Here is a 26,702-nt window from a genome sequence, read left to right as displayed (position 1 = left end):
TGTGTGTGTCTAGAATTCCTTTTCAAGCTCTCTCAAGTTTTTAAATGGATTTAGTTGACCACATTGGGGCACCTATTTGTATCTGGAGGCTGCTCGTTTGTTCCTGGCAGCTCAGACCTGAAATGACCACATAGAAACTATATTATTTGCACTACTGTTTGTCTAATAGCTTAAACATATTTTTGGCTAACTCTTATATCTTAAATTAACTCATTTCTATTAATCTGTGCATGGTCATGTGATTGTGGCTTACCAGCAAGGTTCCAGAGTGTTTGTCTCCATCTCTAGTGGTAGCTACATGCTTTCTCTTTGACTCCGCCTACTCTTTTGCTATATCTCTTTTAGTCTGGCTATATTCTGTTAAGTTATCGACCAAAACCAGCTTCTTCATTAATCAATGGCAATAAAACATTTATAGCATACAGAGGGAAATCTAACCTCAGTGGGTGACCTATATGGCCTGGGCAGACACAAGGTTAGATTTTAGATTTGCAGCTTTTAATCATTTACTTTTTTCTTGTTTGGAAGCCTGCAAGGCACACACTCCTTGTTGCCATAGAACACCCAGAAAAAAACACTCCAAAGATAGGACATTTAACACAAGAGCTCAGTGAAGGGCAGATCAACAAAGGCCCAACCAAGATTGAAAGCTTTGTCATAGGTAAGAAAGAAGAACAGTTTGACTGTGGTGGTGACTGAAAGGGAAGCTAGTAGGAGCTGAAGATGGAGCGTGAGGTCACTCAAGAAAGAGTTGTGGCTTTATTTTTTTTGGAACATTTATAAACCACTGAAAGATTTCCAGTGCGGGAATGTATCGGCGAATCAATCCCACACCAGTTATGTTTTAAGGGGTTATTTATTTTGGGGGGTAAAACTTACATACACCATAAACCGTCAGGAAGGGAGCCTAGTCGCAGGAGCCGGGAGCAGGAGCCAGGAGCAAGCACCGGAACCAAGAGCCGGAACTAAGAGGGCCTGATCCGGATCTGCTTCTCTTTTTAAAAGAGAAATATACCACGCCCCAGTGGGCTGGTATTTCAGCAGCTATTGGCTGACGGAGCGGAAGTCGCTCCCCGCTACACTGTGGGCTCGTATTTCAGCGACTATTGGTTGAGGCAGCGGAAGTTACTCCCACAACAGGAATGGAATGTGATCTGATTTATATTCTTGGAGTTCATGTGAGTGTATAGAAAAGGACTATTAAAATGAGAAAACTAGGCCTCTGTAGCAGGGATCCAGGTAGTTCATACTAATTCAGCTAGGATGACCAGGAGGTGCTTCCTGTGCAAAGGTCAACAGAACTGTGGTGATCCTGGATTTTGTGATTATTGTGTTTTAGTATCTAGTGTCTCCATGTCTGTCTTTGTGTGTCCTTGCTTTGTAGAAGTAGTGACCTTTTAATTGTTATTCTGTCTCCAGTTTAGGCCTCTTTTGATCCCTATTTCATATTGTGCTACTGTATTAGCCATTGAAAATGTAACTGTAATGATGTAAATTTCAGTTTAAAATTTTAAAGGTTTAGAATGTCTTGTCTCTTCCTGTTGGCTACCTGCATTTATCCTCTTTTTAGTTACCTTACCGTTAAAGTAATAGGGCTCCTTTTTTAAGCCTTGCCAGTCTCCATCTCTGCTCTGACTTACAGTTCTTTCAGTATTATCTCCTTTGTGTTTTGTGGCCTGTATTTGTCTCTTCTCCATCTGTTATTTCTTTGTGGGTCAGTGCTGTGCAGTTCTTGTGGATTTTGTCTCTTGGAATGTGATTATGCTCATCAGTGTCTCCTGAGTCCTTCAACCTCACCAGAGTAGGCTTTCTAGAATTGGTGATTTCAACAAATGCAGTTTTTGTGTTGTGTAATTTTATCCTCGAGGGTTTTTGATGCTATCCTGTTTCTGTGCTATGAAAACAACACTCTAGGGTCTGGAGAGAATGCTTTAGTGGTTAAGAGCACTTGTTCTTGCAAAGAACCCAGGTTTAGTTCCCAGTACTCACATGGTGTATCACAACCATCCATAACTCTAGTTCCAAGAGATCTGATACCTTTGTTTGACCTCTATAGGCATCTGGCAGACACGCAGTACACACATATACATAAAAGCTGTAGTGGTTTGAATAAGAATGGCTTCTAACTGGGTGGTGGTGGCACACACCTTTAATCCCAACAATCAGGAGGCAGAGGCAGGTGGATCTCTGAGTTCGAAGCCAGTTTGGTCTATAAGAGCTAGTTCCAGGCAGACTTCAAAACTACAGAGAAACCCTGTCTCGAAAAACAAACAAACAACAAGAATGACTTCCATAGACTTCCAGATTTGAATGCTTGGTCATGAGGGAGTGGCAATACTTGACAGGGATTAGTAATTGTAGCCTTGTTGGAGTAGGTGTGGCCTTGTTGGAGGAAGTGTGTGACTAGGGGTGGGCTTTGTAGTTTCAAGTGCTTCTGCCAGCCCAGAGTCTAACTTACTACCTGCTGATAGAGGTGTAGAATTTCCCACTACCTCTCCAGCACCATGTTTGCCTGACCGCCCATATGGCGATAATAGATTCAACCTCTCAGCTGTAAGCCAGCCCCAAGTAAATTCTTTTCTTTATAAGAGTTGCTGTGTGTGGTCATGGCATTCCTTCATAGCAGTAGAACACTGAACACTGATGAAGATGCAGTCCAAATACTCATGAATGATTGAATGAAAAGAAAATTGCCCTCTTAGAGCAATTCTGAGTTGTCTGTATTGATTTATATATTTCATCTTGATTCCCATGGTAAAGGATCCAAATGAATCTTTTATTATAATTTGACTATATTGTCTTTTTAGGGGAGGTTGCCAAGATCCTTGATCTGTTTTTATGTTCTCTTTTTTGTCCTAACCAAAAGAAAAATAATTTGACACAGCTGGGTATGCTTACTCATGCTTGTAACCCCAGGCAGGAAGATAGCAAGTCCAGGGCCAGTCTTGGCTACATGGTGAGACCCTGTCATAAAACAAAACAGGCTGCATTTAATAGCAGTTTTTCTGGGTGTCATTTCTTTTTTGCTGTTAAGAGGTTGCAAGTTAGTTATTCACTAATATATTTGTGAAGGTTCTTACCACCCTTTTCATAATTGAATGTATTATTTGATTCTTAGATTTCTATCAGAAATCTCTTGAGAACTTAATTATAAGCACTTCGAAAATACAGTTAAGAGTTCAGAGTGGCTGCGTGGTGGTGGTACACACCTTTAATCCCAGAACGTGTGAGGTAGAGTCTGGTGAATCTCTGTCAATTGAAAGTCAGCCTGGTCTACAGAGTTCCAGGACACCTAGGACTACCCTGTCTTGAAAGAAAAGGTAAGAAAAAGTTCAGAGTGATTAATATTCCTTAAAAAATGCTGCCAGAGCCATGCAGATTCCCCGCGGCAAGCGGCAGAGCGGTGGCTCATCCTGGACCGGCTGGTGCTGCCATGCGGTGGGGAGAGTCATCCAAGCGGGCGGGTGAGCAGGGGGCGGATAGAAGGCTTACAAGACATAGTAAATAGACATGAAACTGAACATGAAGCTGAATATTTATTACTTAAAGGAGAGAGAGACAGAAAGACAAAGACAGAGAAAAAGAGAGAGAGAAGACAGAAAACACGTGTGCATACGCCAGGAGAGGAAACAGAAAGAGACCAAGATGGTGATGAGAGGTCAGAAGTCGCTGGGAGTGGGCGTGGCTTGTCTCTTAAAGGGACCAGAGTCCAAAAGGAATAATATTCCCGGATTCTTTTTATAATAAAAAGCAGGAGATTAGACACCACCGTTTGAAGGAATTGGGGCAGCGAATTCTCAAGACTGCTTCCGACTGATTTGTGGGCATCGTCTTTGGCTGGGGGGGGAGCGCGAGAGAAGGCTGGGCGCTGGTCACATCCTGGCATAGTTGGTCTCTGCTCCCGACAGGTGTCTGTGGCATGGAAATATCTGGTGTCTCTTATCCTGTTTAAGGTATTGGCAGAACAAAGAGCAAAGTTAAATTAAGAAAAAAAAATTTTAGGGCCAGGGAATTGAGGGAGATGTATCTGACCTGTTTACGGTGGGTTTTTAAATTTGGCTCCCTGGAACTCACAAGAACTCCTTGGGTTTTTAAAAACAGAAGTTTTAGACATATACATTGTATAATGACTGTGACATATTTTTGTACAATGAAAAGTATTTTTTATTTGTTGAGGTAACCTGGCAAAACCTCTTAGCTATCAAACTGTCAGAGATCTTTGAGAAGGATAAGATTTTACTTGAGTTACTGATTGAAAAATGACGGAGAACTTACTTGGTTGGCACCCAGAGCTACTCTTTTGGGTCCTCCATGGTCGCTGAAGGTTGCTTTTGACCTTTGCTGTTTAGCGCAGGGCCTGTCAGGCTCCAGAAGACCCTGTGGGCTAAGAAATCTGTAGGAAGACAGGCCTACCTTGACCAGAGCAGCTAGACTGTTGATTCCAGCGATTCTGTCCACGTCTGGAGGTCTTCACTTTAGGTGAAAGGCAGTTTTGTCTAATGGTCAGCGTTTGGCAGGCGAAGCGAACTGCAGAAGGACGCTGCTCTGCAACTGCAAATGGATGTTGTTCTGCGCCCATTTGTCTTCTGTCTTCTTGGAGGAAACAGAGTGCTGCTGCTAGGAGCCAACCTGTCTCTTTTTGTTATGAAAAGTTTTTTAAATAATTAAATACTTAAATATCACATTCCCCAGATCTGTTATTCCTAATAAACAGCAGTTGAGGCTGTTTATTAGGTATAGCTGCAGTATAGAATCTGTCTGGAAGGTTGGGTCTGAGCTTGACTGTACTGGCTCTTAACAGGTAAGATCCACACTCGTAAAAAGACAGACAGAAAGAAAAAACTGTTTGTAATATAAGATTAATGGCAGAACTGACAATGGTAGAGAATAGCTTAATTTTAAATATAAGGCATTTTTGTAAGAGAGTTAAAAGTACATACCAGTTTAAAATATGAGACTTATGATTTTTGTAGTCTGAAATGAGATGTAATGAATAATTATTATATATAGAAAGAATGAACAGGAATTGGGCAACGTACGTGCTTTTGATGGGCCCTATCAAAAGCACGTCACTATGCAAAACACCTGTAATCAGAGTTAATGAGAGGATTTCAGTGAACACCAGGGAGGAGGGGGGAAAGGCAGGGCATACATAAGAATGGGAGAGCTTGGTCACGTGACCTGGCTCTCAGTCAAGATAGCGATAAAATCACCTGACCCCAGTGAATATGGTGGCGGCCACTTGTTGTGGGAAAAAAGTTACAATTTTTGAGCTGTAACGATTTTAAGCTTAAGGAGAGGGACCTAAAGGCGTGATCTGCCCTGTTGCTGAGCTGCCATGCCATACCACAAGCTGCAGAGGGGAGCAAAAGGCTGGAACCGTAAAAACTGCACCATGCCACGGTTGGAATGGAAAAGCTGGGGGCCGCCAGCCATGGGCAGTTGCTATCCAGAGCCTGAATTGTGAAGACCCGCGCAAACAGACAATTTACCCCTAAGTTATATTGAGGCCATTTTTGAAGAAAGACTGATAAATGTGGAGGATTTTAAGTAAGGCATATTTAGGCTGGGACGGTTTGCTTTTCCTGGTCAAGGCCATGAAAAACCCACAAAAACCGTGGCACCTCAAGCCTTCAGCGAGAACGGCTCCCCGTTTAGGCGAGATGCAGATGGATCGAACATCCAGGACAGTGTGGCTGGGCGTCTTCAGTCCACATGTGGGATGCTATGGGCCTAGCTGGTTCTGGGCAAATTGCTCAGAAAGCAGCGGCTGTGGGCTGCACCATAGCAGCCGTGAGAATGACGAGAAGGAAGGAAAGAAATGAAAAAAAGAGAAAGAGTAAGAACTGGAGACCCCAGGCCTCTAGCCGTGGGTGTGCTGGGGGCTGGCTAGCCCAAGCCGTCCCAGGCACGGGCTTAACAGAGGATGCAAGCTGTAATTGAATGCTAGCAAAGGAACCCCAGGCCCTGAAGGCCTGCAGTTGGGGGAAGTTCCCCCGACCCCAGAAACGTGAGCTCAGCCGTCAATTCCCGGGTCAAAAGGGGTGGTTAAACTGGCCGAAATGGGGAAACTCACGATTAGAAGCTGGTGTTGTTTGTAGGAGCCATGGCCAGGCAGATGAAACACGTGGGTCGATTCGAGAAGGTCCTTGGTGCCCCCCCCCCCCATTCTGACCTGGAAGTTGGAGCTCAGAGTCCCAGACAGAGCCTGAAGCTGGGACCCCGACCCTGGGGCAGGCGAATCTGTCAAATTCATGGCACCAAATAATATTCCTTAAAAAATGCTGCCAGAGTGGTGCAGATTCCCCACGGCGAGTGGCAGAGCAGTGGCTCATCCCAGACGGGCTGGTACTGCCATGCAGCCGGGAGAGTCATCCAAGTGGGTGGGTGAGCAGGCAGGGATAAAAGGCTTACAAGACATAGTAAATAGACATAAAGCTGAACATTTATTACTTAAAGGAGAGAGAGAGAAAGACAAAGAGAAAGAGAGAGAGAAAAGACAGAAAACATGTGTACATATGCCAGGAGAGGAAACAGAAAGAGACCAAGATGGTGATGAGAAGTCAGAAGTCGCTGGGAGTGGGCGTGGCTTGTCTCTTAAAGGGACCAGAGATCAAAAGGAATAACAGTGATATCTTTGGGGAAATATGTTACTTGCTAATTACAGTTTTGATGTCTGGGGACAGCTAAGTGAGCAGCTGTCTCCAAGTGTCATCAGTGGTAGTAACAGCATTGGATAGTAAGAGTGGGTCTGTCAGGCAATTGATTTAATATACTCAAACTGGCAAAATCTAAAGTAACTGCTTGAGTTTAGAAGAGGGTTAAAAATTTCAAATATCACTCCACGTAAGCAGTATCCTTGGAACACAACTTTTTTCACTCGTATAAAAACCATATTTAAAAGCATTAGCCATTTGGTGGTGGTGCACACCTTTAATCCCAGTACTTGGAAGGCAGAGAGAGGGGGATCTCTGTGAGATCAAGGCCAGATTGGTCTACAAGACAGGCTCCAAAGCTACAGAGAAACCCTGTCTTGGGGGAAAAGGGAAAAAAAAAGCATTAGTGTATCTAGTTCATTTTCTGGTTATTTCTAGAATTTTTATAGAGAAATATCAGATCTCTTATGACTTTAAAAATCTTTTTCTAATAGCTATGTAAAACTGTATCTTTAGGGCTGGGATGTGCTCAATTGATAGAGTACTTGTCTTTTGTCCTCAGAGCCTGGGTTTGACCCCAGGCACTGATGCTTAAACCAGGTATGGTGACTTTGGGAATTTGGGAGGTGGAAGTTTAGGGTTCTTCTTGTATACATCATGAGATTGTGGCCAGTCTGTGGTAAGTACCTGAGACCCTAAAATAAAATAAAATTTGCCAGTAATGGTGGCTCACTCCTTTAATCCCAGTACTGGAAGCAGATGTAGGCAGCAAGTTCAAGGCCAGCCTGGTCTACAGAGCAATTTCAGAAGAGGACATCAGATTTCACTAAATGATAACTGTGAGTCACCATCTAGTTGCTGGGAATTGAACTTGGGTCCTTTGGAAGAGCAGCCAGTGCTCTTAACTTCTGAGCCATCTCCCAGCCCCCACCCTGTCTGTTTTTACAGAGGTCCTGAGTTCAATTCCCAGAAACCACGTGGTGGCTCACAGCCATCTGTAATGAGATCTGGTGCCCTCTTCTAGTCCTTGCTCAAGGTTTGCAAAGTACTAGTTGTGTCAATTTTCTGTTGGAATTAGGTTCTCATTAGAAAAAGGATAGAGTCATAGGAGAGAGAAGCTGTGTTTCTATTAACTATTTAATTTTTAAAACCATCTAAATGTACAGGAAGTATTTATTAAAAACAATTTTAACGTGTTAATATCAAAGGGAAGGCATGAACTTTTCTGAAGATAAATGAACGAATGTCTACTCATCCCAAATGGCACCAGCGATAGAAAAACCAATTGAGCTGTGGCTTGGTGAGCCAATGTTTAACTGGGTTTCTTAGGTGCGCAAGTGGCTACACTGCAGAAGCAGTCTGTCTCCCAGCAGCAGCTATTTCCTGTCAGCTCTTGGGGAAGTCACTCCACCCTGCAAATCCTGGGGTGGGGTGACTCAACCTCTGTTTTAACAGTGGTTTTCTGTAAACTCTTGGGAAGAGGTGGGCCTCATGAGTCCCTTTCCTTTGATGAGGGAAAGTTAATGACCCAATCTTGTATAGCCTTCTGGCACTCAGATTTGCTGACAGTTGAAGAGGGTAATAACCATGTTATGCCTTGAAGGCAGTATTTCACAACACCAGGTGACTAGTCTTTGGAATTCTTTTTCAGTTGAGGCTGGGTGTTGAGCTGGGGTGGGGGGGGGTCTCTTGAAAAAGAGTTTTGTTGTGACTGACTTTGTATTCATTGTTGCAATACTCCTGCTTCAACCTCCAAAGTATTGTGATTTGATGACTTTATATTTTTTCTTAGAATTTAAATTACATTGAAATTTTAAGTTTTTACTGGCATTATCAATTATCTACAAGATGGCTTTTGTTATGACATTTTTATCCTTGTATATATTGTATTTTGATCATATTCACATCTAGTGTCTTTCCTGCTCCCCTCCCATTGATCCCTTTCATCTTCCCAAGTTGTTCCTCCTTTACTTTTACATCTTTGTTGGTGATGGTGAACTAGAGTTTCGTTATGAGTTGCTAACAGCAACATGAGTAAGGGGGATTATTTACAGGAGCATGGGCAGTTTATCAGTGTCTAGACCAGAGAAGAAAATGCCTTCCCTTCCCCCAGGAACCATTGACTACCTATAAATCCACAGGAGTGTAGCCTCCCTAAATTTAGTTTAAATGATGCTAAAACATTGTAGATATTTTTCAGTACCGTGTGATGTTTTGATAAGTTTGTTCACAGTGTGATATTTCAGTCAGGTTAGCATATGTACCTCCACAGACATCTTTCTTTAGGGTATAGTTTTTAAAATCTTCTCTAGCTGTTTGAAACACACAGTATAGGATCATCTGGAATCTCTTATTGCACACTATCACCAAAAGTTGTTATTTGTATATAGCTGTGACTAGTACTTGTTGATCAGCCATCCCTTACCTCACCTCTTCACCCCATTCTCTAGTCTTTGGTAACTTTCATTCTGCTCTCAGCTTCCAGGAGATTAAGTTTTTTCGATCTCACATGTGAATCACATGTCATGTAGAAATTGCTTTTCAGCCTTCCTTATTTCACTCAATGTAATGATTTATAATTTTGTACAGGTTATTACAGATGAAAGGATTTCATTTTTTTTTTTTTGGTGGATGAATGGCATTCCATTGTGTATCTACTATATTTTCTTCGTCTGTCTCATTTGGCTACTGAGGTCGATGTTGTAGTGAACGCTGGTGTGACTTCAGCAGAATGGTTTCCTTTGACTGTACCCAGTGGCGGCACTGCTGGCAACACAGATGGCAGTCTTTTGAATCTAATTCTCTTCTCTAGTTTAGTGAAATAAGCTGAAAGGAAGTGTTTGATTTTGACCAAATGTACTATATTGTGAAAGCTAGCGGGACTATTACAAGGCCCATTTGGTTACTATAAGTTGTTGATAGTATATGCTAGTTAACTGTTTTTGAAAGTAGGGCTAGAAGCAGAGGTACTAAAAGAGTGTTCGGTGAGAAAGTTAAGTGGCTGACTTAGCTTAGTCATGTGGCTGCTGTAAGCTTTAGTTACTTCTGTAGCACATACATACTGAGTCCTTTCAATGTCTGGCTTGTGTCTCCTAGGCCTTCCTTAAAGTTTCCCATGTCTCAATGGACTCCTGAATATAACGAGTTCTACACCCTAAAAGTGGCTATGAAGAGTGGGACTCCTGATGTGCCCACAACACAGGAGAGTCTGAAGGGGGTCCTTCTGCACCCACAGCCCTTAGGGGCCAGCAAGAGCTTCCCTGCAGAAGTGGAGATGATTAACAGCAAAGTGGGGAATGAATTCTCTCACCTATGTGATGATTCAAAACAAGAGAAGGACATGAATGGCAACCAGCAAGAGCAAGAAAAAAGTGGTGTTGTGAGGAAAAAGCGCAAAAGCCAACAGGCTGGGCCCTCATATGTACAGAATTGTGTCAAGGAAAATCAGGGAATTATAGGGCTGAGGCAACATCTAGAGACACCAAGTGATGAAGATAATGACTCTTCCTTCAGTGAATGTCTGTCTTCTCCCTCATCTAGTCTCCATTTTGGGGACTCTGATACTGTGACTTCAGATGAGGACAAAGAAGTCTCAGTGAGACATTCCCAGCCTGTTCTGAGTGCTAAAAGCAGAAGTCACAGTGCACGGTCCCAAAAGTGGCCTCGGACTGAGGCAGAGTCTGTGTCAGGCTTGTTGATGAAAAGACCTTGTTTTCATGGTAGTGCACTGAGGAGACTCCCATGCAGAAAGAGACTAGTGAAGAGCAGCTCCTCTCAAAGGACACAGAAACAGAAGGAGAGGCTGCTGGTGCAGAGGAAGAAGCGGGAGGTGCTGGCCCAGAGGAAGTATGCGCTCCTCCCCAGCTCCAGTAGCTCCAGTGAGAACGACCTCAGCAGCGACTCTTCTTCTAGTTCCTCAACGGATGGAGAAGAGGACCTGTGTGCATCTGCCAGTGAGAACCCCAGCAACTCCGCTGCCCCCTCAGGTGAGGAGGCTGGAGCAGTACAGTCAGTGCTGTGCCATTGCACTTGAACCATGTTCTCAAACAAGTTCTCTTAGCTTTTATCCTTACACAGTATAAATAATCAACTGTTAAACTGTGACTAATTCCAGGATGCTTAAATAATTTCTCGTGACAAAAATTAAGTCAATTAATTTTTGTATGTTTGTAAATTGTTTTTTTTTTAAGTAACTATTTTATTTATAACTTGATGACAGTAACAATGATGCTGGTGATGATTGAGACAGGATTTTACTGTGTAGTCCTGTCTGGCATGGAACTCACTATGTAGACCATTGTCTAGAGAACTGGGATTATAGATGAGAGTCCCAATGCCTGTCTCATAATTAGATTAACTTTATTCTTTTTTTTTTTTTTCTTCAAGACAGGGCTTTCTCTGTGTAGCCCTGGCTGTCCTGGAACTTGTGTTGTAGACCAGGCTGACCTTGAAGTCACTTGTCTCAGCTTTTCTAGCCACCACACCCAGCAAGGTTAACTTTCAAATGAGTTGACTTATGGCCATGTTTTTTTTATTACTCTTTTAATATGTTTTACTTTTGTGATCTCTTTTTTTATAGGTAACTATTATTTCCCCTATGTTCAATCCTATTAAGAACATTTATAATTACTATACAAGTCTGCTTAATCTTACTTTTCATTTACTGTGTTCTTGTTTACTGTTTTTCTTTTTGAGACTGCCTACTTGTTGTGGGTGTCCTTGATATTCTTGATCTTTGTGCTTTAGCTTCTCTGTGCTAGGATTTCAAAGCCAATAATGTGCCACCATACTAACTTTTCAAGTTAGTGGTTCTTGGAGTACACACCTTCAATCCCAATGCTAGGGAGGCAGAGGCAGGTGAATCTTTGTGAGTTCCAGAACACTCTGGGCTTATCCAGTAAGAGCCTGACCCCAAGGAACAAAATAAAAATAAGTTGAAATGTTTGAGTGGTTTTGTTATTTAGTTTTTACGTTTTGGGGCTTGAACCCTGGTCCTTAACATGTTCTAAACAAGTGTGTACCTAGAGTGGTAGGGCTCACTTTAATCCTGACAGTGCTAGTAGAGTGCGTGATCATTTCCATGTGTGCCATGTGTTCTCCCATTCGACCCCACCTCCTTTCTCTCAAGCACATGCATAGAAAAACTATATTTAAGTAAAATAAACTTGTGTACGTACCACCCTGGAGGTGAGTATGTGGTGTTTGCTCTTGTGTGCAAACAATCCTGATAATTTAAAAAGCTGTTGTACTAACATTTGAACTGGTAAGTCAGAACTAAGATTGGAACTAAGGTTAACTTCTTGAAATTAGGAAATTGGGAGATCTTGAAAGGTTTTTTTGGCGGGGTGTGGGGGGGGGGTTGTGGAGGGGTCAGATCAAGCCTGAGTGTTGTTTCTTGGGAATCTTTTTGTGTCTTTATCTTTTGAGATAGGCTCTTGCCGGGATCTGGGTGCTCATGGGTTCAATTAGGCTAGCTTTGAAGGATCCTCCTGCCTCTGCCTCCTGTCACTGGGGTTTATTTTTTTAAAGACCATGTATCTTGGGGGCTGGAGAGATTGCTCAGTGGTTAAGAGCACTGACTGCTCTTCCAGAGGACCCAGGCTCAATTCCCAGCACCCACATGACAGCTCACAACTGTCTGTTATTCCAATTTCAGGGGACCCAACACCCACACCCATGGCAAAACACCAATGCACAGAAAATTTTAAAAAACTGTCTCTTATTTATTTATTTAGATTAATATAACACAACATTTCTACCTTTCCTTTTTTCCCTCTAAACCTTCCCATATACATCTTCCTGCTGTCCATCAAATTCATGACCTCTTTTTTATTATTGCATGTATATATGTACATTTTTATACATGTATATATACACTGAATATATGACCTATTCAGTCTGTATAATATTACTTGTGTGGCCATTTTCAGGTGTAACCATTTAGCACTGGACAACCTCTACTGCTCCCAGCTTAACTTATTTGGTTGCCTATAGGTAACTCAGTTCTTGGTGTAGGTTTGATACCCCATGGGCTTTTTCCCGTCTATGTCAGCATGTCCATTGTTTCACCCTTGAGTTATTTTTTTTGTTTTGTTTTTGTTATTATTATTATTATTATTTTGACTTGGGGGTAGGGCTCTCACTTGCCTCTGCTTGCATAGCACTTTAGTTTCCGAGCTTTTCCTAGCCCTGGGAGAGCTTTGCAGAGGTCTAGGGAAGATTTTCAAGTGTTGTGATGGATGTGTGTGTTCCCCCCCCCCCGATTTTTTTCCCTCCCCTCACGCAGGGTTTCTCTGAGCAACAGTCCTGGCTGTCCTGAAATTTGCTTTGTAGATTAGGCTGGTATTGAAATCCCTGAGATCTGCCTATCTCTGCCTACTGAGTGCTGGGATTAAAGGTGTGCACCACCGCCACTTGGCTAGAATTTTCCCTTTTTGTATAATGTTCAGCCTGCCAAGGTTCAAGCCTTCAGTTCACTGTTGAAACCTGTCATTTCCCTCCATTTTCCTCCTCCTTCTTCCATATTATTTAGTCAGCGTTTATTCTTTGTCATGTTTCATTTTTTTTTTTCGGTATTCTTGAATGTGTTTTGAAAAGTGTCCACTGAGCTCATGTGTTGCCGGAGAGTTGCATGGTCGTCCTTCCTCCATGTATCAGAAAAGAGGAAAGTACTCAGGGTTGTTTTACTCAGTTGGTCACATTTCTCTCATGTGGTCAGAATGTTAAGACTCTTGACACTGGGAGCAGGAGCAGCAGAGCCCAGTGTCTGTTTTAAATCATGATGTGGGATGATTGGTTTGACATTCAGTTCAAGAGCTTGTTTTAGGAAATGAAAGTGAGCGCCAGTGTGTTTATGGGGAGCATGCTCAGCTGTTCTTCCTGGCTAATTGATGCACTCATGTCCTGTCTGCCTTGGTAGTAGTAAATTACTTCAACTACATTGCTTTTGGAAATTAGCACCAGGGGCTACAGCTCAGTGGGTAAGAGCATAAGCTACTGTTGTGATGACCTGGGTTCAATTCCAGGCACCCACGTAGACTCACAAATGTATGTAATTATAGTTCCAGGGGATCCAATGCCCTCTTTTGACTTTCTTGGGCATCAGTCACATATTTGCATACATATAAAACGAGCACTCATACACACACTATAAAAATAAAAAGAAACAAGCATGTGTGTAACATGAGGGGCCAGGTTGTTGGGGTTTCTGTCCTGCCCGGCACCCCACAGCTGGCAATTCCCAAGGAAAAATCACACACAGAACTCCATAAGATTATAAAACTGATTGGCCCATTAGGTCAGGCTTCTTGTTAACTCTTATAACTTATGTTACCCCATTATCCTTATCTACATTAGCCACATGGCTCCGTACCTTTCTCAGCTGGGCAAGTTACATGCTGCCTCTTTGGTGGTCTGCGCAGGAGTGGCAGAGGGAGTTTCCTGTTTTCCCAGAATACTCCCAGTCTCTTTGTTCCACCCCTACTTCCTGTCTGACTTTCCTGCCTATACTGCCTGCCTGGCCAATCAGCATTTTATTAAAATATGATTGACAGAATACAGACAATTCTCCCGCATCACATTTGAAACATCAATCATTTATCAGGGGAAGCATAAATCCTAAAAGTTCAAAATGAACCCTTACATTTTTCATTTCAAGGGAAATTACTTTAAAATAGTTTTGGTTTTTTTTTTCTGTTTTATTTTTTGTTTGTTTTGCTTTCTAAACAGAAACAGAACAAATAAGGCCTGGAGAGATGGTTCAGTGATTAATAGCATTGACTCCTTTATAGAGGACCTAGGTTCAATTCCTAGTACCCACGAGACTTACAACTGTATATAACTCTAATCCCATGGCAAAACACCTATTCCTGTAAAATTAAGTTTAATGCACACAATACAGAATTATAAAAGCACTAAAAAGCATAAAATAGGGGGCTGAAGAGATTGCTCAGAGGTTAAGAGCATTGCCTGCTCTTCCAAAGGTCCTGAGTTCAATTCCCAACAACCACATGGTGCCTCACAACCATCTGTAATGGGGTCTGGTGCCCTCTTCTGGCCTGCAGGCATACACACAGACAGAATATTGTATTTATAATAAATAAATAAATAAATAATTTTTTAAAAAAAGCATAAAATAAATTTTCGGAGTTCTCATAATTAGTGCTCAGAAGTAATAACTGTTAAGTTTCTCTCCAGCAGAAGATAGGAAAATATGCAGAGATAAATAATGAAGGTCTTTTCATATCAGCATGCACAATTACTTATTCAGCAATTGTACAGTTCCTGTGCTTGAATGTTTCATAGTTCAACCAGCTCTTTTTGATGAATATTTGCAATATAAACTTGCATACCTGCGTAATTATATCTGAATAGCATTTGAAAGTGTGTCATAGTTTATGTATACTAAAATGTTATTAGCTGCTGTGCCAAGCATTACCAAGAAAGTTGTGTCCAATTCCTCTGCTCTCAACAATGGATGATGTTGTGAAGGTGGTAGTAACTCCAGTCATAGTGCAGTTCTAAGAGTTTTATATGTCTCTCATTTAATCCTGTGCCTTTCTAATTATAGCTGGTACATTTGGAGAATCATTTTAGAATGGCTTATAATTCAGAAGAAACTGAAATATTGATGTGACTTAGTTCTGTATTTAAAAAATTTCCACTCTCTTGAAGAATTGAGTTTCTTGCATTCTTTGGAGGTGTTCGTGTTTAATAACATCAGCTTTATTGGGTGTAATTTATACGTCAATTCCTTTAGATGTGCTTTTTAAATCTTAAACTGTAAAACTGTGACCACAGTGCAACTTTAGAGCATTCTCTGTCAATTCTGTTGCCTGCCTCCTGCTTTTTTAACTTTCTGTTTCTGCTTCTCCCCTCAGTCTCATGCAGCCTTTCTTCTTTTTTGCCAAATAAGATTTGCCTTGTTTGGGTGTTTTGTTTAGATGAACCATAATATGAGGCCCATCCTATGTGCTGTCTGACTCAGCATAAAGTTTCGAGATTCATTCCTGGACCAGCAGTTTCTGCTTGTTTCTTCATACACATATGCCTTATCCAGCTGATGACATTTGAATTGTTTCTCATGGTTGGCTTTTGTGAATATGTTGTCATGAACAACTGGGTAAAAATCCCTCTCTGTGTATTTCTTGATTTCTGTTGGGTATTTTATAAAGTAAAAGAAGCCAATCATAAACAGTCAGTGTATCATTCTAACTATGTAAGTCATCTGACACAATCAAGTTCTTTTTCCTCCTTTTTGGATTTCTTTGAGACGATGTTTCTCTGTGAAACAGTCCTGGCTATCCTGTACAGTCAAGTTCTTAAGCACAGTAGAATGGTGATAGCTGGGGTGTTGGGAGGGAAAGGGAAGGATGTCTTTCCGTTGCATGGTGAGCAGGAGATTGTTTCACAGCAGTGGAATAATTACCCAGTGCAGATGAGCTTGCCCACAGTGACCATGGCTCTTAAATGCCACACTCCATTTCTCAGCCTTCACAGTAAAAAATCCCGCTGCCTTAATTTTAATCACCTACCAGTACAGATGTTAGCTAAAAACTCTTAAGTTGTGTGGGTAGTAAGGTTTCTGTCACCGTTATGAGAGTAAGAAGTGAACATTTTCTACTTGGGAGTTTTCCTTGCTGCTGTATACAGTGTCCTGATTGGCACAGCTTCCTATGATTCCTTCAAAACTGTAGAAGGAATGGCAGACACTGAGTGAGAGCTCTTGGAATGTGGTTCCAGTTCCAAGCTTATGCTCTTTACACACCCTCAACACTTGGAACTCATTCCCACCCCAAGTACCTCCCACTACCAGCTGCTCTTATTCCCTTTCCTGTCTTTTGCCCTACACTTAACGTTTTTGAAGTTGTGGCAGTTTTGACTCTTTTGGCTCATCTGTTGACTCCTCAACAACAAAAAAGAAATGTTGTATAACTCTCCATTATTTTCATATTAAGTCAATAGTTTTCAAGGTCAAGATAAAACTTTTGTGTAGTGGTTAGCCTACATATGCCTCTTAAATGGGTTTGCCTTTTGTTTTCAGGAAGTATTGATGAAGATGTTGTGGTGATAGAAGCTTCCTTCACTCCCCAGGTCACTGCCAATGAAGAAATTAATGTTACCTCAACTGACAGTGAAGTGGAGATTGTTACAGTTGGAGAAAGCTATCGGTAAGTTTTTTTTTCCTAGTTGTATACTTGAACTTTTTAAAATCTTTTTTTAAAATTTATTTTATGTATATATATGTATATATATGTGTATATATGTATGTATATATGTGTATATATATGTGTGCATATATGTATGTATATATGCGTATATATATATATATATAGTGTTCTGTCTGTGTGTATGCTGCAGGCCAGAAGAGGGCACTAAATCTCATTGCAGATGGCTTTAAGCCACCTTGTAAGGACCTGGAAGAGCAGCCAGTGCTCTTAACCTCTGAGCCATATCTTCAGCCCTTTATACTACCTTTTAAATGTGGATACTTTAACATATTTGTTACCCATTCCTTCCAGATTCTCAGCTTGATTATAATTGTTACTAGAGTACTAGTTTTAAAGCCAGGCTACATTAAATTCACCTGGAGAAAGTAAAGCTCACTGTTGCAAACATTCTTTCCCTTACCAGAAGAGCTAGAGTCTTAGGGGATATACTATTTTTATCATTACCCCATTTGCTCTAAATAAAAAGCAATTTTACAGAATATTTTTAAAAATGGGGTTTAATTTGTAACTCCGGAATTCATGAACTGTGGAGTTTAGCTGTGAGTAATATATAAATATTGGGTATAATTCTGAATTTACTTATTTATATAAAAATAGCCCTTGTTATTTGCTTATTGTTCTCATTGATATGCATGAAAATTGTGCTGTTATGTTATGGTGTAGTAGGGAGGTCGCTTGTTAATTTTTCGGCTGCCCAGACTTCCAAAATAACCACACAGAAACTGTATTATTTAAATCACTGCTTGGCCAATTACTTAGGCATATGTGAATAGAAAGAACTCATTTGTTTAGATAGATATCTGGACATACCATGCCTCTTTTGTAGAATTACTTCTGACACCATGGCCCCTTGTCTGAAAAGAAATATTTTATTTACCCTATGTTTAAGATGATGCCAAATATTAGTGGTGAAGAATTGCTTATTTAATACACCAAACTAGTCTGTGGGTGAATATTAATTTTCATATTAGAATGTCTTTAGACGTTCATTTGAGGATTGTGTATGCTTTTCTACTTGCTACTCCCATTAGAGTATGGCTTCTCATGGCAGGAAAGTTGGTTTTGGTTTTTTCTTTTTTAAAGAATAATATTTTTAAAATGTGGGGATTATTTTTTGTATAGTTTTTGCCTGTGTACATGTTTGTGCTGTGCCAATCAAGGCTGAAAAATGTCATTTGATTCCCTGGAACTGTAGTTACAGAGAGCCACTAGGACAAACCCATGTCCTTTATAAGAACAGCCAGTCCCCTGTCAATAACAGTTATTTCTCCAGTCTCATCCCCTAGATTGCATTCTAAGTGATTTCTTCAAACTGAGGAAATTTGCACTCTACAGTGTGTGCCATAGGCTGTCACAAGTATCCTGCCACTGCTCCAATTCAGTTTTTGTGTGTTATCTCTCAATTATTAGAAAGTAAGACTTGTTTTCCTTGTGGAATTGGAGGTGCTTTCACCAAACAGAAACATTTCTTCAAGAAACTGTGATCTTGAAATGAACCCAGTCTCATGATCCTTAGGTAGTTTCCTTTTATTCTCTGAGGTACAGTTTGTCGTGGTTGGACTGGTTCTTGGCCCTTCCTGTGTAAGAGAATACTTCTTTCAATCTTTCGTGTTAGGATTTGACAGTTGCCACTGTTATCGTGGCCTTGAGGACCTGTGTGACATTGTTACCTTATGTTTGGACTTAAGCTCTGTCCCATAGTCTGTCTGTCGGGGTAGGCGTGGAGCTGCCTGCTATTGATGGCTTTCATACTCACCATAGATTCTAGGCTTCTCAGTAATTGTTTCTTAATTTTTTTTAACTTAGGTTATTTTTATTTTTTACATTCATTTTATATGTGTATTTTGTCTGCATGTTTTTATGGGCATCATGTGTGTGCCTAATGCCCTCATAAATCAGGAGAGGATGTTTGATCCCCTAGAACTAGAGTTGCTGTGAGCAACCGTGTAGATGCTGGTATTAGAATTAGGGTTCTCTACAAGAACAAGGAGTGCTTTTAATTTTTAAGCCATCTCTCCAGCTCTAAGATTATTTTATTTGTGTGTGTGTGTGTGTGTGTATGTGTATGAGTATGTGCACTTTACTCAGGTACTCAGGCCAGAAGAGAATGTCAATTCCTTTGGAAATGGAATTACAAATAGTTGTGAGGCACCTGATGTGAATGCTAGGAACCAAATTCTGATCCTCTGCAAAAACAACAAGTTCTCTTAACCACTGAGCCTTTTCTCTAGTCCTTTCTCAAAAACATTTAATGGAGATATTTGTCCTCATATATCATTTTGCTTTAGATTTGTTTATAATGATGATTCATAATGTGCAATGCTTTCTCATATGCTATGCATTGTCTTTGGTTAGCTTGTCTTAGGAATTGCCTTTTGTATTCCTGTCTTTTCAGAATTTTAGGTCTTGAATTTATTTTTCAACTTGTGGACTCTAGCATTGTTAAGGACGGTTTAGCCCACTTTAAATTTGATATTTTTTTCTTAATGGTGACACCCCTGCTTAACCTTGCATATTAGTGGATCTGGCTCATGTTTGCCATACATGCTGATGATAAACTTACAATACGTGTAGTTTTACACTTTTTCTGAGCAAATGGAAAATACAAACCCCATAGCAACTTGGTTTATTTGCCCTCCCTTCTATGTCTGTCTCTGTCCCCACCCCCTCTCGTTTATTTATTGAGACAGTTTTTCTGCATAGCCCTGGCTATGCTGGAGCTCACTCTGAAGACCAGGATGGCCTTGAACTCACATAGGTCCACCTGTCTGTATCCCAACTGCTGGGGTTAAAGGCTCGTGCTACCAACACCCAACAATTTGCCTCATTTTGCAAAGACAGATTCAGGCCTGGAGGGATGGCTTAACCGTTAAAGGCTAGACTACAACAAAAAATAAAAGAACAAAACAGATTTACTTGTTTCACTGAAGCCTTCGGTAGGGTAAGAATATTTTCACCATCCCTAAATACTCTTTCGTCATATTGTTTTGAACATTTGAATATTCATCATATTTTGAATCCTTAAAAAACATCTAAATGCCTGTGAGGGATTGGGAATGCCATTCACTTAAGGTATTTCAGTCATTCAGAAATATTCAGAGTCAATGCTTAAAGTAGTTTATACAAGTAATGCTTTTTGTGACTCACAAGCTCATAGACTAGCTAGTGACTTCATCTCTGCCAACTCCAAGAACTCTCTCTGCTGTCTTCTGTGTATTATGTTAGGATAGAACCAGAAGCTTGGCTTGGCACAGGGTTCCCAAGGTTAAATTTTACAAACCTAACCTGAGACATGATTATACAAACATGACTGTGTGTATCATATTTGGGATTTGTTTGTGTGTTCCTTTATTATAATGAATACCTCGGCACATTCCTTAGCATTTATGGTAATATTTATAATCCAAGTGAATATTCAAAGCAGTAGTTTAAGAACAACGTTCTGATCTTTTCATATACTTGAATGGTTGATCTGATAGCAGCATCTCTTGTCTGCTTTGGTCATCTTGTTGGTGACACCTTCATTCAGCAGTTTATTGAGTGCCTGACATTGCATTAGTCATTGTTTTTAATTTAGTGACTGTTATTTCTTGGGAGAAGTCTTGTATGAAGAACTTAAGTGATTTATAAGAAAAGCTTGTGGAGTTTTAGAGCGACTGAAAAAAAATCCATCCTTCATTTATATTTGCTAACTTGATGTTGACATCATTTAAGGTCTCGTTCCACCCTTGGGCACTCCAGATCTCATTGGAGCCAAGGTTCAAGTTCGCATACAGGTCGGCCACAGGAGCCTCGAAACCGCAGTAGGATCTCTACTGTTATACAGCCCCTGAGGCAGAACGCAGCAGAAGTTGTGGACCTTACTGTTGATGAAGATGGTAAGTTGGAGTTGTAGCTGCTGGGTTATGAAGAGAATTTGATAAAATATCTTAAATGATCATTTTGTTATCAGATATTTGAAGTTTACCTCATTCATAATTTAATTTTTATGAGAAAGAAAGTATTAATCAGTGTTACCACTCTTAAAATCTTTATATTCATTTACATTTATAAAATCTTGCAGCAGTAAAGACATCAACATAAATATTAAAAGTTATAACTAATGCTATAAAAATGGTTTCTGTGTATAAAGGGTGATAATGAGGTGCATTATAGACGATCACATTTTGTCCTAATAGTTCTTTGCAGAAACACCTGTTGCCTTCTTAGTTTTCCTGGTGAGGACATGGAAAGTGGTTAATAACAGTGTTGTCATGCTGTGGTCAAATCAGAAGCACTGGCTGGGCAGCCTGATCTTGGGATTATGCTGTGCCAGAGAGTGCACTTGATGGTTTGATAGTCTGATCACGTGGCCCAGCAGTGGAACTTGGACTTCGCTCTCACTCTTTTCTTGTGATACAAATAGACCAGAAAACTTAGGTAATGGAAACTTTTTTTTCTCTTAGTTCTAGGGATCAAACCTAGAGCCGCACACATACTAGGCAAGCACTTTACCACTAACATACACTCCTAGTCCTACTAGAAAGCTTTGAATATCTGTTTAACTAGATTATGTAAGCACACGTTGGGGTTTTTAAATATAGTTCTTATCTTTCAGTGACATTTCGGTTTGATGTTGCAGTGAAGTTTCATGAAAGCTTTCTTTACTGTGTGTTATACTTACTAGGAGGTTTGTTCTTAATGCTTGTATCTTTAATTTAGTCATTATCATAGTGGCATTAACTTGTTCAGGTGTGGGGAATGTTCCTATAACCAACACTTGACACGCCATAATAGAGGAATTCTAAGACCAGCCTCGCTATGTATAGCAAGAGACTGTCTCAAACAGGAAAAATAAGTTACTAATTCAAATTAAAATCCATTCTTTAATCTGCTGTGAAAAGCTAAGTTGATATTTTGTGTTTTGTAGAACCTACTGTAGTACCAACCACTTCTGCCAGAATGGAATCACAAACTACTAGCGCTTCCATTAGCAATTCCAATCCATCTACCTCTGAGCAAGCCTCTGATGCTACTTCAGCTGTGGCCACTAGCCAGCCTTCCACAGTGTCAGAGACTGCAGCTACTCTCACAAGCAATAGTGTGGCTGGTTCTTCTGTGGGCGGTATGTAAGAATGTTGGTACTCTTTCACAGTGTCGCTGAGTGTATTTTTAGACTGTGAGGTACTCCTGTGAGCAAATCATTGTGTATTATAATTACACTGTGATTTAGTACTTGAATTTAATGTGTTGTATCTCACCAAAATAGTTTAGCTCAACTAAGAGAACTTGAGGAAAACCAGGTGGTTGATAGGGAACTCATGGACAGCAAAGCAGAAGGTAGATAAATTGAATTTCATCAAAAGTTAAAGCTTGTGTATCAAAGTAATATCAAGAAAGTGAAAGTCCATAGAATATAAGAAAAATTATTTGTCAGTCATGTCTCATAAGGGTTCTAGTTCCCAGAACACATAAAGAACCATTAAATAATAAAAATAAAATAACCTAATTTTAAAATAGACTAAGGATTTGAACAGATAGTTTACAAAGGTCAGTGAACAATGAATCTCATGCGCAGTTGATTAATGATATGAGATTAAATCAATGTTGACTACATGGTTACATCACACCTACACAGGTGTCCATAATTTAAAAAGAACAAACAGAAAGAGAGTCACCAGAACGGGTCATAGGTAAAGAAATTGGAACTCTGGTGACATGCTGGAGGAATGCAGGAAGATACAGCTGCTGTGAAAACCCTGACTGTTCCTCTTGAAGTTAATCAGAGTTCCCTAGTAGCCCAGCAGTTATACTCCTAGGCATATTCTGAAATTAAGATGGGGATAGTTTTCAAGGTTTCAGTGATGTCATTTGTTGCCCCTCGTTCTTCTGACAATAAGAAACATTACTTAACCCAAAGGTCAGAAAGAACTCTTTCCTGTTTGTTTGGCTTGAGCCCAGGATTTCAAATATACTGTTTTCTATCGCTGAGCTGTATACCCAGCCTAAAGTTTTGTTATTTTTTATTTCTGATCATAGTATTTCTTGTGTTTCAGTTAGCAGTTCTACTGCTAGCTCTCTTGCTTGCTTAAGGCAGCTTGATGTGTGTCATAGACAGTGGTACAAACAGAAGTTTTCTATTAAGGAAAAATCAATAGATGCTGTAGCTCATAAATTGACTATATCACAATTTTTAATGAGAATACTTTATGATGTAAAATACATTTTGCTTTTCTGATAACATCTCTGTGAGTTTCATTGAGTAGTCTGGAAAATTACTTAATGGCTAGATTCAGTAAGACTTTCTTTTCTGGAAAATTGAAAACAGAATTGAGAACTATCCATGGAGAGATTTCCCAAGAATGTCTTTCATAATTCATGTTCTCTGAAAAGAAATGTAGGCAGAAGCAAAATGGACTTTAATTTATTGAGTGCATATTTTACTTGAATATATATATATATATATATATATATATGAAGCCATATCTTAAAAAAATGTGTTTGAGTGTTTGTCCTGCATGTATGCCTATCACCACATGTTTACCTGGTGCCCATGGAGACCAGAAGAGGTCATTAGACCTCCTGAAACTGAAGTTATAGACAGTTGTGAGTTGCCAAGTGGATGCTGGGAACCATTCCTGGGTCTTCTAAAAGACCAGTCAGAATTCTTAACCCATGAGCTATTGCTCTAGCCCCTCTTAGGTTATTTTTTTTCTTTTCTTTTATATGATTTTATGTTATCATTAGTACTTAAAAATGCCTTGGTATTGACATTGCATTTCTCAATTTTATATGAAATCTCAAAGTTAAATATTTTGATTGGGATCAGTAGCATTTTTTTTATTCACTTCTCTCTAGTAGTGTTCGTAGTCATATTCCTACCTCCATTTCATTATCACCTTAAGCTTTAATTAATTAATTAATTTCTTTTTTATTTAGTTTTTTTTTTTTTTTGTGGCAGGGTTTCTCTGCGTAACAGCTTTGGCTGTCCTAAGATCTCACTCATGTAACAGGAGGAGCCGGCTGCTTGTTATCCTGGCTGCCCAGCTAGCTTAACCCCTGAAATAATCACACAGAAATTGTATTAATTAAATTAAATCACTGCCTGGCCCATTAGCTCTAGCCTCTTATTGGTTAACTCTCACATCTTGATTAATCCATTTCTATTAAATCTGTGTATCACTATGTGATTGTGACTTGCCAGCAAGATTCTAACCTACGTCAGTCTCAGACAGGAGATTCATGGCGTCTGCCACTCTACCACTCTGCCCTTCTTCCCAGCATTCAGTTCTATCTACTCTGCCTACCTAAGTGCTGCCCTATCAAAAGGCCAAGGCAGTTTCTTTATTCAGCCAGTGAAAGCAACACATAAAAGAAGAACCTCCTACACCATTTCCCCTTTTTCTGTTTAAATAAAAAGGAAGGCTTTAACTTTAACATAGTAAAATTACATATAACAAAACAGTTATCAAGCAAGAACTACAGTTACAGTATTTATATCTATTTTATCTTTTATCTTAACAAAGGAAAACTATAATAATAACTATCCATTCTTCAACTCCATCAAAGACTCCAGAAGGATATAATATTACCTATGGAAACAAGAAGTAAGCAACTTCCAAAACTCTAGAAATGACAGAGACATCTCGCTGCCTGAACAGTCACCCAAAGTTATTCTGTACTGTTGGGGCATCCATCTTCAGCCTACAGGCCCATAGTACTCAGCAGACATTTCCATGAAGCAGGAAATTTTAATGACAGTTCAGTCACTTTCTTCTGTGTTCTGTAGAATGTCACGCAGACTCTTTCATGAAACAGGAATCCCAAAGAATCAGCTCACCTTTAGGTAAGTTTAGCAGTCATTTTCTGTGGGTTCTTAATGTCCAGTTTGTGCATCAGTCTAGGCGAGAGCAGTTTCTTGCCCAAATAGCTAACCAGTTCCATAAGGAGCCTCTTCGATGCCCATCTTCCTCTGGAAGTAGCTGGTGCTGCCAGATGCAGATGTGTCTCATTGTCATGAAAAACCCTAAGTTATCACAACATTTTAAATGCCATATTCTGTAGTCTTTGAAAGATATGAAGATTGCCTATCTAACTGAAATATATCTCTATATATCTAGAAAATCTAACATGACTACAAGCTTGACTATTATCGGTGATTATACATTAACAACCTATATTTCCTAATTATACATTACATTTTTAAATGATCTACACAGTCACAATACCTTAATCAAGAGCAGAAATATACATATAACAGGATTGACCTTAAATTTATATTAATAAAGCAAAATCCATACCAATGCAAATTATTCATATCTATATCACACTCAGTTTGTACAACAGGCTGGTTTTGAACTCAACGAGATCTGCCTGCCTCTGCTGCTTCCCAAGTGCTGGGATTAAAGGCCACCACTACTGCCCAGCTATAGCTTTTGTTCATGTATTATGTATGACTATTTGTTTTAGTACTTTCTAAATGTTTCATTTTTTAGGTATTAACTTCACCGTAGTCTCTGAAAGTTCCTTTTGATATTAGACTATACTTGCCATTTTTGAGACAGATATTTGTCCCAGGACAAATTGTTCTGCAGAAACCTGATGGGAATGTCATTTCAATTTCTACTTCCCATGTTTTTACCTATTTTATACAGATTTTCAACCTTGAATCACTTAAGCCAGTTAATTAGACTCATATCCAAATTCCTAAATGGTGATAGCCAGGTGCCATGAAGGCTGCTACCCCCACAAGTGCTGTGTCCCTCAAAGTAGTCTGTTGGTAACTCACCTCGGTGTCACCTTGGTTCTCTTTCTTTCCCCTCCACAATTTTCTAAAACTCTTTCCTTTTTCTCAGGGCTTTCATTCCCCTAGGGAAGGAAATTAAAGAACAAAATTCTCGGGAATGTGCTCCTACAGCACCTGATGTTAGCCTTTGTAAAAGCCTTTGTCTTCATGCCTGCAGTTCTTTCCAAGTGCCTGATCCACTACTAATCCACTGTCTGTTAGAATCTCAAGTCAAGTCTGTGAGACAGAGCATTATGTTCCCTTTGTCTTCGAAATCTTCACCAGTTCCATTTCCTAGTACCTGTACAGGTACTCCTGAGTTGTCTGTGTGTACTTAATATGAGTTGTTTCCATTCTATGTTTTTTCCTTTATTACTAAAATATTTACTTTTCTATATTGTGTGTGTATGTGTGTGCACGTGCATAGTGAATGTGGAAGTCACAGGGCAACTTGGTGAAGTCAGTTCTCTTCACAGTATGGGGTCCAGGAATTAAACACAGGTCCTCAGACTCAGTGACAAGTGCATTCACCTAGAGTGACTAAGCACACACATTACGTCTGGTGACAATCTTCTTGTCTTCTTCTCAGGCCTTTCCTTAGCCCTCCTGTTCCAGAATTGTATTGTTTACACTCATCACCAGGAAGCTGATGACTTTCATTGTGAATTTTTTTTTTTTTTTTAAAAAAAAAAAAACACACCATTTTCCTTGTTTTAAACTTTGTATCTAACCATTCTTAGACCTCTCCCCTGGACCATTCAGGGGTCACCTTCAAACTTAGCATACTCAACACAGCTCACTTCTGTACCCTGTGCATGTGCTTGAATTATGCCTCCCATCTGTTGTATTTATATGTTCAGCAAATAGTCATTGAGTTGATACTGTGTTATCAGGTGTTTTTCTCCCACTAAGATAAGACCAATCTTCATTCTAGCATTCTATATATGGCATGTGCCCCCTCCACTATAGAACACATAATAAAAATAGTAATAATAATAATAGGATTATAAAAATAAGCAAATGAAAAGATTGGCAGATAGTGGTCCAATCAGA

The 26,702-nt window shown here is 39.9% G+C and overlaps 1 protein-coding gene across 15 annotated transcripts in view; it reads left to right on the top strand.

Moving 5' to 3' along the window:
• The window catches only part of Rnf111 (ring finger protein 111), a 78,132-nt gene that overhangs the window by 25,912 nt on the left and 25,518 nt on the right, over positions 1-26,702 (top strand). For 7 of the 15 annotated variants that reach the window (XM_085689297.2, XM_085689299.2, XM_085689298.2 and 4 more), the window contains 5 exons: positions 9,753-10,642; positions 16,699-16,825; positions 20,600-20,763; positions 21,795-21,989; positions 24,654-24,710. In XM_085689297.2, the coding sequence (XP_085545423.2) occupies positions 9,772-10,642; positions 16,699-16,825; positions 20,600-20,763; positions 21,795-21,989; positions 24,654-24,710 (1,414 nt within the window). In that variant the 5' untranslated portion in view covers positions 9,753-9,771. Of the gene's footprint in view, positions 1-3,118; positions 3,321-9,752; positions 10,643-16,698; positions 16,826-20,599; positions 20,764-21,794; positions 21,990-24,653; positions 24,711-26,702 lie in introns of all 15 variants that reach the window. The other 8 variants (XM_085689302.2, XM_085689301.2, XM_085689304.2 and 5 more) reach the window with 3 other exon arrangements.

This window comes from Myodes glareolus, chromosome 4 (genome assembly GCF_982192425.1).
Source record: "Myodes glareolus chromosome 4, mMyoGla1.1, whole genome shotgun sequence".
Taxonomy (NCBI): Eukaryota; Metazoa; Chordata; class Mammalia; order Rodentia; family Cricetidae; genus Myodes; species Myodes glareolus.
This window is presented reverse-complemented; position numbering and strand designations above follow the sequence as displayed.